The sequence below is a fragment of the Lipotes vexillifer genome, unplaced genomic scaffold (assembly GCF_000442215.2).
Source record: "Lipotes vexillifer unplaced genomic scaffold, Lipotes_vexillifer_v1.1 scaffold802, whole genome shotgun sequence".
Lineage (NCBI taxonomy): Eukaryota > Metazoa > Chordata > Mammalia > Artiodactyla > Lipotidae > Lipotes > Lipotes vexillifer.
The window spans coordinates 873,077-886,504 of NW_006790237.1; the positions used below are offsets into that span (position 1 = coordinate 873,077).

Sequence of the window (13,428 nt, forward strand, 5' to 3'; positions counted from 1 at the left end):
CCTCCCCCAGACTGGGAGCATGCTGTGGGAAGCAAGCTTTGGGGGTGGGTCCCTGCAGTATCTCTAGTGGCAATTCCTCTGTCCTCTGGCCATGGCTCTGGGGGGAAGGTCACTTTGGGATGATACCTCTCATTCCCTGCAGTGGCTCTGGGTGACTGAGTTTGGCTTGGAGAATTCCTCTCCCACCTGCCCTCCCCCTATTTCTCACTCTGTGTGTCCCTCCATGCCAGGAAGCCAGATGAGGAGCCCATGCAGAAGGACCTGGCATTTGACACGGACAGGGGCGTCAGTGGGGAAGGGCCTGGCAAGTGAGTGAAGCACCAGCACTGTGCAGGGGTAGGGGGCACCCTAGGCAGCTCCAGGAGCACCAGGTAATGGGAGCAAGACCAGAGGGGAGAAGTGGGGCTTCGGGAGATGGTGGTTTCATGAAGCCACTGAAAATACTGAGGAAGTTTCCCAAACGCCAGGCTCAAGGCTTGGATCAACTTTGGTTCTGCCACCAAGGAGTTCCTCACTGAAAATCAATTTGCTTCATGATACATGAAGAAAATTGTACATGTCATGATACATGACAGAAAATTATTTCTGTCTTGATAAAGCAAGTGGAATTGGGTGGATTTGGTTCATTTAGGGATCTTTTGCCAATTTTTTTTTTCTGACTCCAGGGCCTTTGCTCTTAATCTCTGTGCTGTGGTACCCATGAAGGTGTTTTCAAAATCAGTCCTAAGCAAATGAAATAGAAAATTTATCAATCTTCTGTTAATTCTGCAGAGCAGAGGTGCTGTGGGACTTGGCTCTGAGTCAAGCAGAGTGGGGTTCAAATCCCGACTTTGCCTTTGTACGTGGCTTCACCCCTGAGCCTCAGCTTTCTTTGCTATAAAGAGAAGGTTGTACATGTTAGTCAGGTTAGGTTGAGTAATGCTGCAATGACAAAGTATTCCAAACTCTCAGTGGGCTGGCAACAGTGAGGATTTAATTGTCATTCACGCTCCATTTTTGGGTTGTCTGTGGCTCTGCTCCACGTGGTCTCCACTTCGGGATAAGCAAACACCTCTGAGCTGAGATGTTGCTGGCCTCATGGTAGAGGGAAAAGAGACATGGCAAACCAGGTTCTGGACCTTAAAGCCTCCACTTGGAAGTGACACGTGTCACTTTTGCCCACATTTCATTGGCAAAAACTAGTCATATGATAATTCCTTAGCTCTTAATTCTCCCACTGGGAGGGAACCAAAATATTTCGTCCACAGTAATACAATATACCACAATGCCTGATGGAACGGTTGGGAGGGTTCATGGAGATAATGAGTATTAAATGTGCATATTGTAGTGCGTGGCACAAAGTAAGTGCTCAGTTAATGGGGACTAGCATTACTACTGCTATTATTGATACACTTGTTTTGTTGAATGGTGTGTGTGTGTGTGTGTGTGTGTGTGTGTGTGTAGGTATAAGGGTCTAAATCTATGGTAATAGAGAAACAGGAAGAGGCCCCATCTTTGCACCCTCCATCTCTACTTTAATCATCTGAATGGGAACAGGGAGGAACCTCAGCCCCAATATTCCAGAAGAAAAAGTGTTTCTGGTAACTGTTAGAAACATCATCAGACTGCCAGACGTCTATAAAATCTACCACCTGCTGTGAAACAAGTCAAATTTAAATGTATTATGTATATACATATTTTTTCTGAGACAATGCACAAAGAATACAAAATATTTGTCAAGGTAGAAGAGAATACTAAGAAAAAAATTTGGACCACTGAAAAAAATTAGACAGAGGGTCCCAATGTCAGGATCCATAGTGGTATCCTTGTCTGGTGAGTTCCCAACATTTGTACCATATGATGAGGACAATAGCTGAGGTTATAGAACACTCACAGTGGGCAGCCAGTGCACTAAACTGTTTTGAAAATCAGTTCATTTAATTCTCTCAACAACCCTATGCCATAGGGTCCATTATTATCCCCATTTTACAGATGACATAACTGAGGCATTAAGTCACCCACCTCATATCATGTGATTGGTCAGTGGTGGAGCTGGGATTTGAACCCAGATCTTTTTGTTCCTGAATCTGTGCTTTTAGTCACCGTAGAAAGCCACCTCCCTGGAGAGCTTTGTAAAAGGACAGATTCCTGGATGCTTATCCTCCAGGGAGGCATCCAGGAATCTTGTGTGTCTCCTGCCTGGAGGTGATTCAAGATGGCAGACTTTGGGGAGCATTCTGCCCACCACATATTTTTGTTACCAGATCTGTTTTCTCTTATTATTGGGGAGTTAGTTCTCCTCTCTGCATCTCACTTTCTTTAGCTTTTACTGTTCTTTCTGCTTATTTTCTTTAGAACAGCCTGAAAAAAAACAAAAAAAAATAGCCCTATTGAGATATAGTTCACATAACATTCAGTTCACCCATTTAAGGTGTACAGTTTTCAGTCATTTTCATTATATTCACAGAGTTGTAAACTCATCACAAAATTAATTTGAAAACATTTTCATCACTGCAGCAAGAAACCTTGTACCCATTAACAGTCTCACTCCCCACTCCTCCCTTCTCCCAGTCCCAGGCAACCACTAATTTACTTTCTGTCCCTACGGATTTCCCTGTTCTGGACATTCTATATTAATGGAGTCATACACCAGGTGGTATTTTATGACTGGCCTCGTTAACTTTAACATTATGTTTTCAAGATTGATCCACTTTGTAGCATGTGTCAGTGCTTCATTCCTTTTTATTGGTTTTTTTTTTTTTTTTTTTTTTTGTGGTAGCGGGCCTCTCACTGTTGTGGCCTCTCCCGTTGCGGAGCACAGGCTCCGGATGCGCAGGCCCAGCGGCCATGGCTCACGGGCCCAGCCGCTCCACGGCATGTGGGATCTTCCTGGACCGGGGCACTAACCCGTGTCCCCTGCATCGGCAGGCAGACTCTCAACCACTGCACCACCAGGGAAGCCCCTTTATTGTTGAATAATATTCCATTGTTTGAATCTACCACATTTTATTTATCTATTCATCAGCTGATGGACATTTGGGTTGTTTCCACTTTGGGGTTTTCTTTCCACTTGGTTTATAAAGAGAGGATGCCTTTCCAAGACAGTTTATTTTTCCTTTTAGCTTTCTGAATTTATTATTATTTGTATTATTCATTTTTCTGTTTCTGATTTGAGGTCAGAATTAAGAGTTAGGATGAAACTGGGACAGAGGATCAAAACTCAGGTGAGGGGCTTCCCTGGTGGCGCAGTGGTTGAGAGTCCACCTGCCGATGCAGGGGACGCGGGTTCGTGCCCCGGTCTGGGAGGATCCCACGTGCCGCGGAGCGGCTGGGCCCGTGAGCCATGGCCGCTGAGCCTGCGCGTCCAGAGCCTGTGCTCCGCAACGGGAGAGGCCACACAGTGAGAGGCCCACGTACTGCAAAAAAAAAAAAAAAACTCAGGTGAGAAGGGTCAGAGATTTGAGTGGACCTAGAAGCTTAGAATTCAGATATGGCTGTACAATCAGAGATCAGATATAGGGAAGGAAGAGTTATCTGAGAAAACTGTGCTGGATAATCTGATATCAGAATTTATGGGTTAGAAGTTAATATTCAGGGATTGAGTTGTCAAACCTGGTGAACCAAGGCCATGAAAGTGAGGGGGTCAGAGGTAATATTTGAGGGCCAGAGGTCAGATAGATGGTCCAAGGTCAGACAGAGAGTCAGAGGTTGTGAAGGTGAAAGAAGAGGGACTTGGACACAAAAGCCAGACAAGAGTCAGAGGTCAGCCCAGAGGCCAGAGGTCAGAAAGGTCGAAAAAGTCAGAGGTGCAAGCTCAGCAGTCTTGATGGTAGGAGATTTCAGAGGTCAGAAATTAGATACAGGGGTCAAAAGTCAAGGTGATGGCAGACATCAGACTTAGTTTCAGGTCAGGCAGGGTCAGAAGTCGTGAAGGTGGGGAATGTCAGGAAAGGAGGATGAGGAGGATATGAAAGTTTAGAGGTCCTGATAATGGTGACAGTCAGGTGCAGAAGTCAGATTGAGCCCTTCTCCCTTCTCTCCCCCAGGCCCACAGACCCTCCGGAGAAGATGCCCTTGCAGGTGTTGAGGTCGCCCAGCCGCAGGAGCTGCTGTGGGGGGTGCCGCCTGCGCCGCTGGCCCCAGTTCTGGGGAGCGCCGGTGACTTCCTTCATGGGCTACGTGGTCAGCTACCTCCTCTTCCTGCTGCTCTTCACCCACGTGCTACTCATCGACTTCCAGCCCGAGACACCCAGCGCTCTGGAGCTGCTGCTCTACTTCTGGGCCTTCACCCTGCTCTGTGAGGAGTTCCGCCAGGGGCTGGGTGACAGCTTGGGCAGCCTGGCCATGGGGGCCCCCAGGACAGACTCCGACCAGGCCCCACTGCGCCGCCGCCTGCACCTCTACCTGTCAGACGCCTGGAACCAGTGCGACCTGGTGGCCCTCACCTGCTTCCTCCTGGGCGTGGGCTGCCGGTGAGTGCCCTGTGACCCTACACTCCCGGCCCATGGCGACCTCTGACCCTTCCTTTCTGGGGGTGGGGGCGTGGGAGTGGGAATGGGGGTGAGGGGTGGGGTTGCGGGTCTCAACTCTTGGCTTCCCTGCGGCAGGCAGAGGCTAAATCCAACTCCACTTATTCTTTTCTTTTGTTCATTGAAGTATAGTTGATGTACAATATTATATAAGTTGCAAGTATACATATAGTGATTCACAATTTTAAAATAACTCTGCTTATTCTTTTTTAAAATTAATTAATTAATTAATTAATTTGGCTGCATTGGGTCTTCGTTGCGGTGCGCGGGCTTCTCATTGCGGCGGCCTCTCTTGTCGTGGAGCACAGGCTCTAGGCGCGCAGACTTCAGTAGTTGTGGCTCGCGGACTCTAGAGCTCAGGCTCAGTAGTCGAGGCGCACTGGCTTACTTGCTCTGCGGCATGTGGGATCTTCCAGGACCAGGGCTTGAATCCGTGTCCCCTGCATCGGCAGGGGGATTCTTAACCACTCTGCCACCAGGGAAGCCCCTGCTTATTCGTAAAGAAAAAAAAAAAAAAAATCCCATCTTCATTGAAAGTACTGCCTAAAGATGTTCTGTAAGCCGTTTGCTCACATGTGGATATCGGGCTTTAGGGCTGATAGGATAAAATGAGAACCCCACTGCTCTTCATTCTAGGTCTGGACTTTACAGGATGTTTCTCTAGTCCTCAACATGGCCCTGTAGCTGCACCCCTGTCCTGGACCCCAGAAATCAGGCCACACGCTGAGTACCACCCGCACCTCCTCCGTCCTCTTCATCTACAGCCCTGGGTCCCAGGCCCTGTTCTCCTGGCACCTGACTTTCTCTGTCTCATCCCCCTGTTTACCTCTACTCCTGCCTCTCCCACCTGGACCCTCGCCCCAGCCTCTCTTCCCTCCAGTCCATCCCCCACAGGGCCCGCAAGGGTCTTTCTACACCCAGAGCTGGCCTGTCTCTCCCTGCTTCTTGGGGCTCGCCAGCGCCTGTGGACAGAGTCTCAGCCCCTGCCCTTCTCTGCCAGGGCTGCCTCCCTGATTTCTTTCTCTTTTCTTCATTTACACTCTGGCTTGTCTGAGAGTGACTTGCAGTTCCTTCTTCACAAGGCCAGTGGCTTTGACCGTGATCCTTGGTATTTTGAATCTGCGTAATTACAAAATTGCAGTCAGAATTTTACCAGTACTGACGGATTCTTACCAAGGAACTATTTTCTAGTTACTTTAAACTGCCTTGATTGATTTTACATTGCAGGGCAGTGAAAGTAGCTTCAATTATTTTCTTTTTTAGTTTCTGAAATTATTTCAACTTGATTAATTATTGTTTGGGTTAAGTTTTACAACAAATATTTGGTTCAACGTTTGTGTTTTTGTCCTATCAAATTTTGCCAAAATCTAGGGTCTGTGTTTGTGAATTTTACTTTGTGGCTTTTATTTCTTGCATGTCTGGTTTTCCTGGGTCAAATTTCATAATTTTAAATTTCATCAGGGAGGCCTCAATGCTTTGTCAACTTTTTACTCCATAAAAATCTTGACTGTTTCTGCTTATTTCTTAGCTAATTTACAAAAAACTTAACTGTGAGGAATTACCCTCAAATATTTTCTGTTGCCCAGACTGGGCTATATAATGTTAGTTCATTTCTTCCATAGTTTCTAGATTGTATTGTGTGGTGCCAGAGAGAGGGCAAAGGGCAAATCAAAATGTCCTTGGGAATAAATTGTGTTGTCTTTGGGTCTTGGCACATGCTGTTCCCCCTTCCTGGAACACTTTTCCCTCCTCTCCTTGGCCAAGCCAACTCCTACACTTCCTCTCAGCCTCAGCTTTGCTGTCTCTGCCTCTGGAGGTCTTCCTTTCTCCTACCCAGACTCTGGGTCTCTTGTGTTCCTCTAACATCCTGAGAGTCCCCCCAGTAGTGCTTTGACCATGACTTTTGCTGTCTCTCTCCTCACACAAGATTATAAACTCCTCAAGCCACATCTATCTTGTCTCCCAGCAACTTAAAACATCTTTGGATATAGTCTATGCCCAAAGAAATGCAGAAGTGCGTCCTTATTGAACAAGATTATATTCAAATAAAGAAGAGCATAGAACAAACGGATTATCTTCCTCAGCCATTTCAAGCTTCTTCCTTTTCTCAGCAGTTACCTCCATCAACAGTTTGGTGCACATCCTGCCTGTTCTTTTTCTATGCATTTACCTACTTCTTTTATACACAGATATTATACACGGATGATACTATATTTTATTATTCTTTTGCAACCTCTTCTTTTCCTCTGTAATATGTCCTGACATTCTTTCCATGTCAGTATTTCCAAATATTCCTTATTCTTTAAAAATGTTGCATCAGATTCCTGAAGAAGGGGTTTTAGTCTTCGCTGGCTAAAGCAGACAAGACAGACTTCTTCTTGCCAGATTTAATAAATGAATGAATTCCTTTCATGAGGCAGTGGGACAGAAATTCTGAACTTCAAGAGACAGAATTAGGCCCAGAATTTCTCTACAAAGCGTCTTTCATTTTCTACTTGAGATAACATGAAGTTATAATCAGATATTAGCTGCTCTGGGTCCAGTACTCTGATGGTGAGTTGTTTTTTTATTTTTAAATAAAGTCCTACCTGTTAGGACACCACTGCTTTTGAAGAGAGCAGACAAAGAACTTTGTGGTCACAACCTAGTGACTATTTACAGGGGATGAAGTGTCCTGACATCCCCTCTTATAATCTGGATGGTTGACAGCAATGACCCCCTAGTCTTTTCTCAGTTGACACACTGAGAGGTATGCTTCCTCTATGCTGTGTTAAAAATGGTACAAAGTAATTCGACATGAATAATTTATTAAAACAGCAAGTAAGAAAGTTTTGTACAACACTGTGCTTCTGTTTATTCCTTGCATTTTGTATAAAGTATCTTCTGAGGGGAAAGGGCTAGGACCATGTGCTACCACCCTTTAGGAATACCAGTGATATTTTAGACATTTTTGTCAAGCTCATCGTTTTTTAGGTGGGGGAAGAATTATTGGACAGGGAAAAAAAATTCCAAAAAATCTCATTTTACACAGGAGAAATTTCCTGGGTTCTCCAGAATTGAATGGATGAATCGTTTTATTTTGCCAATCCCTTCCGGATGGACATTTCAGTTGTTTCTAATTTTTTATTATTCCAAAGTAATAATACATCTGAGATGTACACTTTGTGGGTCAAAGGGTATGTGTATTCCTGATGTGGAAGGCTTTCCTTGTAAAATAGCTTCTTCGGGCTACACACCCACCATCTGGGTAAGACACTGCCCCCTTGAGGACATGCTTGATGATACCTGATATTTTCAATCTTTAAAATTTTGTAGCTCTCAATTTAACCTTTACATGTTTTGACAATCTGATGGGAAAAATGACCTCTCCTTGTTTTAATTTATGCATCCCTGACTCCTAGTTGGGTAAGTTGGGCATCTTTCATATCTAAATGGCACATGTACTCTGTCAACTGTCTTTTCATACCCTTCGCCCCAGTTTTTAATTTATTGTGTTCATCGATCTCTTGCATGTATATATTTTTTGGTAGGTGCTCTCCTTATACTCTGGATCCCAATCCTTGGTGGTTTTGTTCTAAGTATCTTCTTACAGTCTGCAGCTTGTCTTTTCACTTTTGTATGTTCTTTAAACATTCTTTTATTCTTTAACTTTTCATTTCGAAAAACCCCTAGACATAAAAAATTTTGCAAAAACAGCACAGAGAATTCCCATACACCATTCATCTAGATCCCCCAAATGTTAACATCTTATATTATCAGAACCAGGAAATTTTATTTAAATTTCATCAGTTGTCCACTGATGTTCTTTTTCTGGATCAGGAGCCAGTCCAGGATTCCATGTTGCCTTTAGTTGTCATGTCTCCGTAATTGTCTCTAATCTGGGACAGTTTTTCAGTCCATCTTTGGCTTTTATAATCTTGACACTTTTGAACAGTCCAGACCAGTTATTTTGTAGAATTTGCCTCTGTTTAAGTTTGTCTGGTATTCCCTCCTGATCAAATTTAGGCTATGTATTTTTGGCAGAAAATTTTGTCTTTCTCTCTCCATCATATTTCTGTTATCTTTTAATACACATGAGTTTTATATTTTAAAGTAGTTAAATATTCAGTCTTTTCCTTTATTATGATTTCGTGCCTTGTATATAAGACTCTTTTTCTTATATAACATTTATCTTACGTCAAGCTTAGGAAGAAATTCTATATTTTCTTACTAATATTTTGATGTTTTGCCTTTTACTCTAGGTTTTTAATCCCTTCAAAGTTAAAGTACATGATGCAAAATAGGGATATAATTTTTATTTTCCCCATAGGGATTGCTGATGTTATTCACCATTTGACTTTCCTCTGTGAATTGTGTGTTATCCTTTATCCGATTTCCTGTTAGGTCGTTTGTCTTCTGCTTATTGGTTTGCTGGAACTCTCTATATTTTGCCTTGTATAGGTTGGACAAATATTCCTGCAGTTTTCACAACTTGTTTGTTACAGGGACCTCCCAGCTTTTTGCTAAGGCCGTTGTTCATGCAGCCATTATTTAATGGGTACCAGCGCCCTGCGTAGCCCAGCTTGGCACTGTCACGGGTGCCAAATTTTAAATCTGAGTAAACCCCGGGTGAATCGGGGTGGGGGGGTGGTCCCAGGTCTGGCCCTGGGGAGGCCACATCCTCACCTTCAGCCTGGTGTTGGGAAGACTCGGGGTTTTCCTTTGCACCCTGTAACCCTTGAGTGACTCCTGCCGCGTCTGTCATACCCCAGGCTGACCGCAGGACTGTATGACCTGGGCCGTACTGTCCTCTGCGTCGACTTCATGATCTTCACGCTGAGGCTGCTGCACATCTTCACAGTCAACAAACATCTGGGGCCCAAGATCGTTATCGTGAACAAGATGGTGAGGGGTGGGGTGGGACTGGTGTGGCGGGGCAAGAGGAGGAAAGGGGCGGAGCCAGGGAAGGTGTCCTGGACTCCAACGCAATGCCAGGGAAGGAGGCGAGGCTTTGGATGCAGGGTCGGGGCCAGAGTAGGGAAGGGCAGGGCCCGGATTGGTCTCATCTTCCCTTCTGCAGATGAAGGACGTGTTCTTCTTCCTCTTCTTCCTTGGCGTGTGGCTGGTTGCCTACGGGGTGGCCACGGAGGGGCTCCTTAGGCCCCAGGACCGTAAACTCTCGAGTATCCTGCGCCGGGTCTTCTACCGGCCCTACCTGCAGATCTTTGGGCAGATCCCCCAGGAGGACATAGACAGTAAGGAGGGATGAGAGGGCCTGACACCCTCCGAGTCCCCTCTCTCTCTCCTCTATCTCTGGGTCTCTGACCCCTCCTCCTTCTCTTTGCGTCTCTGGTCCCCGCTCTTTCTGGGATTCTGTCTCTCTCTCTGCTCTCCCATGCCTGTCTGGATTTCTGTCTTCCTTAGGTCTCTGTCTCTCTGGCTCCATCTCTATCTCCCTTCACAGTGAGCCTCATGAAGCCCGACAACTGTTCATCGGAGAAGGGCTTATGGGCGCGCCCCTCAGGGACCCAGGCAGGCTCCTGCGTCTCGATTTATGCCAACTGGCTGGTGGTGGTCCTCCTCATCATCTTCCTGCTCGTGGCCAACATCCTGCTGGTCAATTTGCTCATTGCGATGTTCAGGTGAGTCCCCACTGCTCTCTGATGATCTGACCTCATCTGGGTGACCTCACCCAGCATGACCCTTGACCCCGGCGTGATTCTTGATCCCAGCTTGACCCTTGACCCCAGTCTAAGCAATTCTAGTTTTAGTCTCTGAACTCTGATTTAAATCTAATGCTGACTTGTCCCCAAACCCAGTCAGAGTCTGCTCCTGACCTGGACTTTGGAATCTGATCTGCTCTCTGAGCCCAGGCTGAAGATTAAAAAAATTTTTGATTGTGGCAAAATATATATAACAAAATTTGCCATCGTCACCATTTTTAAGTGTACAATGCAGTGACATTAATTATATTTATAATCTTGTACAACCATCACCACTATCTATTTCCAAAACATTTTCATCACTCCAAACAGAAAGTGTGTACCCATTAAGCAAGGGTTAGCTCCTCATCTTCCCCTCCCCTGCCCAGTTCCTGGTAACCTTTAATTTACTTTCTGTGTCTATGAATCTGCCTCTTGGAGGTGATTCATGTAAGTGACATCATACAATATTTGTCCTTTTGTGTCCGGCATAATGTTTTCATTGTGCAATCATGTTGTAGCATGTACCACCACTCCATTCCTTTTTATGGCTGAATAATACTGATGTATTGATATAAGACATTTTGTTGATCCATTCATCTTAAGATGGAAACTTGGGTTGGTTCCATCTTTTGGCTATTGTGGATAATGCTGCAATGAACATTGCTGTTCACAATTGATGTTTGAGTCTCCGTTTTTTATTTCTTTTGGGTATATTTCTAGAATAGAATGCTGGGTCATATGGTAATTCTATGTTTAGCCTTTCCGCATCCTTACTAACAGTTGTTATTTTCCTTATTAAGAGGTTCTAGCCATCCTAGTGGGCATGAACTGATTATTTCATTGTGGTTTTGATTTGTATTTTCCTAATGACTGGTGTCATTGAGCATCTTTCCATGGGCTTATTGTCCATTTGCACATCTTTAAAAAAATGTGTTCAAATCCTGTGCCCATTTTTTAAAATAAATTTATTTATTTTATTTATTTTTATTTTTGGCTGCGTTGGGTCTTCGTTGCTGCGCGGAGGCTTTCTCTAGTTGCAGTGAGTGGGGGCTACTCTTCGTTGCGGTGCGCGGGCTCCTCATCGCAGTGGCTTCTCTTGTTGCGGAGCACGGGCTCTAGGCCTGCGGGCTTCAGTAGTTGCAGCACGCGGGCTCAGTAGTTGTGGCTCGCGGGCTCTAGCGCACAGGCTCAGTAGTTATGGCGCACGGGCTTAGTTGCTCCGCGGCATGTGGGATCTTCCTGGACCAGGGCTCGAACCCATGTCCCCTGCATTGGCAGGCAGATTCTTAACCACTGCGCCACCAGGGAAGCCCCCTTTGCCCGTTTTTTAAATTGAGTTGTTTGTATTTTAGTGTTTGAGTTGTAGCAGTTCTTTATTCTGGATATTAAACTTCTATCACATATATAATTTGCAAATATTTTCTCCCATTCTGTTGGTTGTCTTTTCCTTTTCTTGATAATATCCTTTGATTCTTACGTTTATTTATTTATTTATTCGTCTGTGCCACACAGCTTGCGGGATCTTAGCTCCCTGACCAGGGATCGAACCGTCATCCCCTGCATTGCAAGGTGGATTCTTTTTTTTTTTTCCTTGCGGTACGTGGGCCTCTCACTGTTGTGGCCTCTCCCATTGTGGAGCACAGGCTCCGGACGCGCAGGCTCAGCGGCCATGGCTCACGGGCCCAGCCGCTCCACGGCATGTGGGATCTTCCCAGACCGGGGCACAAACCTGTGTCACCTGCATCGGCAGGCGGACTCTCAACCACTGCGCCACCAGGGAAGCCCGCAAGGTGGATTCTTAACCACTGGACCACCAGGGAAGTCCCTGGGATTTTCTATTTCTATATGTAGGCTATATCATATGTCCATGGAGACAGTTTTACTTCTTCCTTTCCAATTTGGATGCCTTTTAGTTCTTTTTCTTGCTTGCTGTGGCTAGACCTTCCAGTATAATGAATAGAAGTGGTGAAATTGGGCATTTTTAAAAAATATTTATTTTCTTTATTTTTTGGGCTGCGTCGGGTCTTAGTTGTAGTATGCGGGCTCTTTGTTGTGGCGCACGGGTTTTTCTCTCTCTAGTTGTGGTGCGCAGGTTCCAGAGCATGTGGGCTTTGTAGTTTTCGGCACTAGGGATCTCTCGATGAGGTGCAGGAGCTCAGTAGTTGTGGTGTGCGGGCTTAGTTGCTCTGCAGCATGTGGGATCTTAGCTCCCCAACTAGGGATCGAACCCACGCCCCCTGCATTGGAAGGCAGATTCTTCAACACTGGGCAACCAGGGAAGTCCCAAAAGTGGGCATTCTTGTCTTGTTCTTGATCTTTGGGGAAAGTTTTCAGTCTTTTTTCACTGAGTATGATGTTAGCTGTGGGTTTTTCATAAGTACCTTTTATCAAGTTGAAGAAGTTTCCTTCTATTTCTACTTTTCTGAGTTTTTTGTTTTTTTTTGTTTGAACCATGAAATGGTGTTGGATTTTGTCAAATGCCTTTTCTGTGTCTCCATGTCAATTGAGATGATCACGTGGTTTTTTTCCTTTGTTCTATTAAGGTGGTATATTACATTGATTGATTTTTGTATGTTGAACCACCCTTGCATTCCTTGCATATATCCCACTTATAATCTTTTCAATATGCTGTTGAATTAGGTTTCTAGCATTTTGTTGAGGATTTTTGCATGTATATTCATAAAGGATATTGGTCTGTAGTTTTCTCGTGATATCTTTATCTGACTTTGATATCATCATGGTAATGCTGGCCTCATAGAATGAATTGGGAAGTGTTCTCTCTTCTTCAGTTTTTTGGAAGAATTTGAGAAGGATTGGTGTTAAACCTTTTTTAAATATTTGGTAGAATTCACCAGTCAAACCATCTGGTCCTGGGCTTTTTGGTTGGGACCTTTTTTTTTTTTTTTTTTTTTGTGATACGCAGGCCTCTCATTGTTGTGGCCTCTCCTGTTGCGGAGCACAGGCTCCGGACGCGCAGGCTCAGTGGCCATGGGTTACGGGCCCAGCCGCTCCGCGGCATGTGGGATCTTCCCGGACCGGGGCACGAACCCGTGTCCCCTGCATCGGCAGGCGGATTCTCAACCACTGCGCCACCGGGGAAGCCCGTTGGTGTACAATTATTAATAGCATTCTCTTATAATCCTTTTTATTTCTATACGGTTGATAGTAATGTCCCCATTTTCATTTCCTATTTTATTATTTGTGTCCAGGCTATTTTTTTTTTTTTTTTGGCGGGA

At 45.0% G+C, this 13,428-nt stretch overlaps 1 protein-coding gene across 1 annotated transcript in view; it reads left to right on the forward strand.

Annotated features, from left to right (window-relative positions):
* Window positions 1-13,428, forward strand: part of TRPM4 (transient receptor potential cation channel subfamily M member 4) — a 34,734-nt gene that overhangs the window by 19,454 nt on the left and 1,852 nt on the right. Inside the window, exons 16-20 of the mRNA XM_007463442.1 lie at window positions 231-308; window positions 4,026-4,451; window positions 9,260-9,392; window positions 9,568-9,742; window positions 9,952-10,129. Of these exons, the coding sequence (XP_007463504.1) occupies window positions 231-308; window positions 4,026-4,451; window positions 9,260-9,392; window positions 9,568-9,742; window positions 9,952-10,129 (990 nt within the window). The remainder of the gene's footprint in view (window positions 1-230; window positions 309-4,025; window positions 4,452-9,259; window positions 9,393-9,567; window positions 9,743-9,951; window positions 10,130-13,428) is intronic.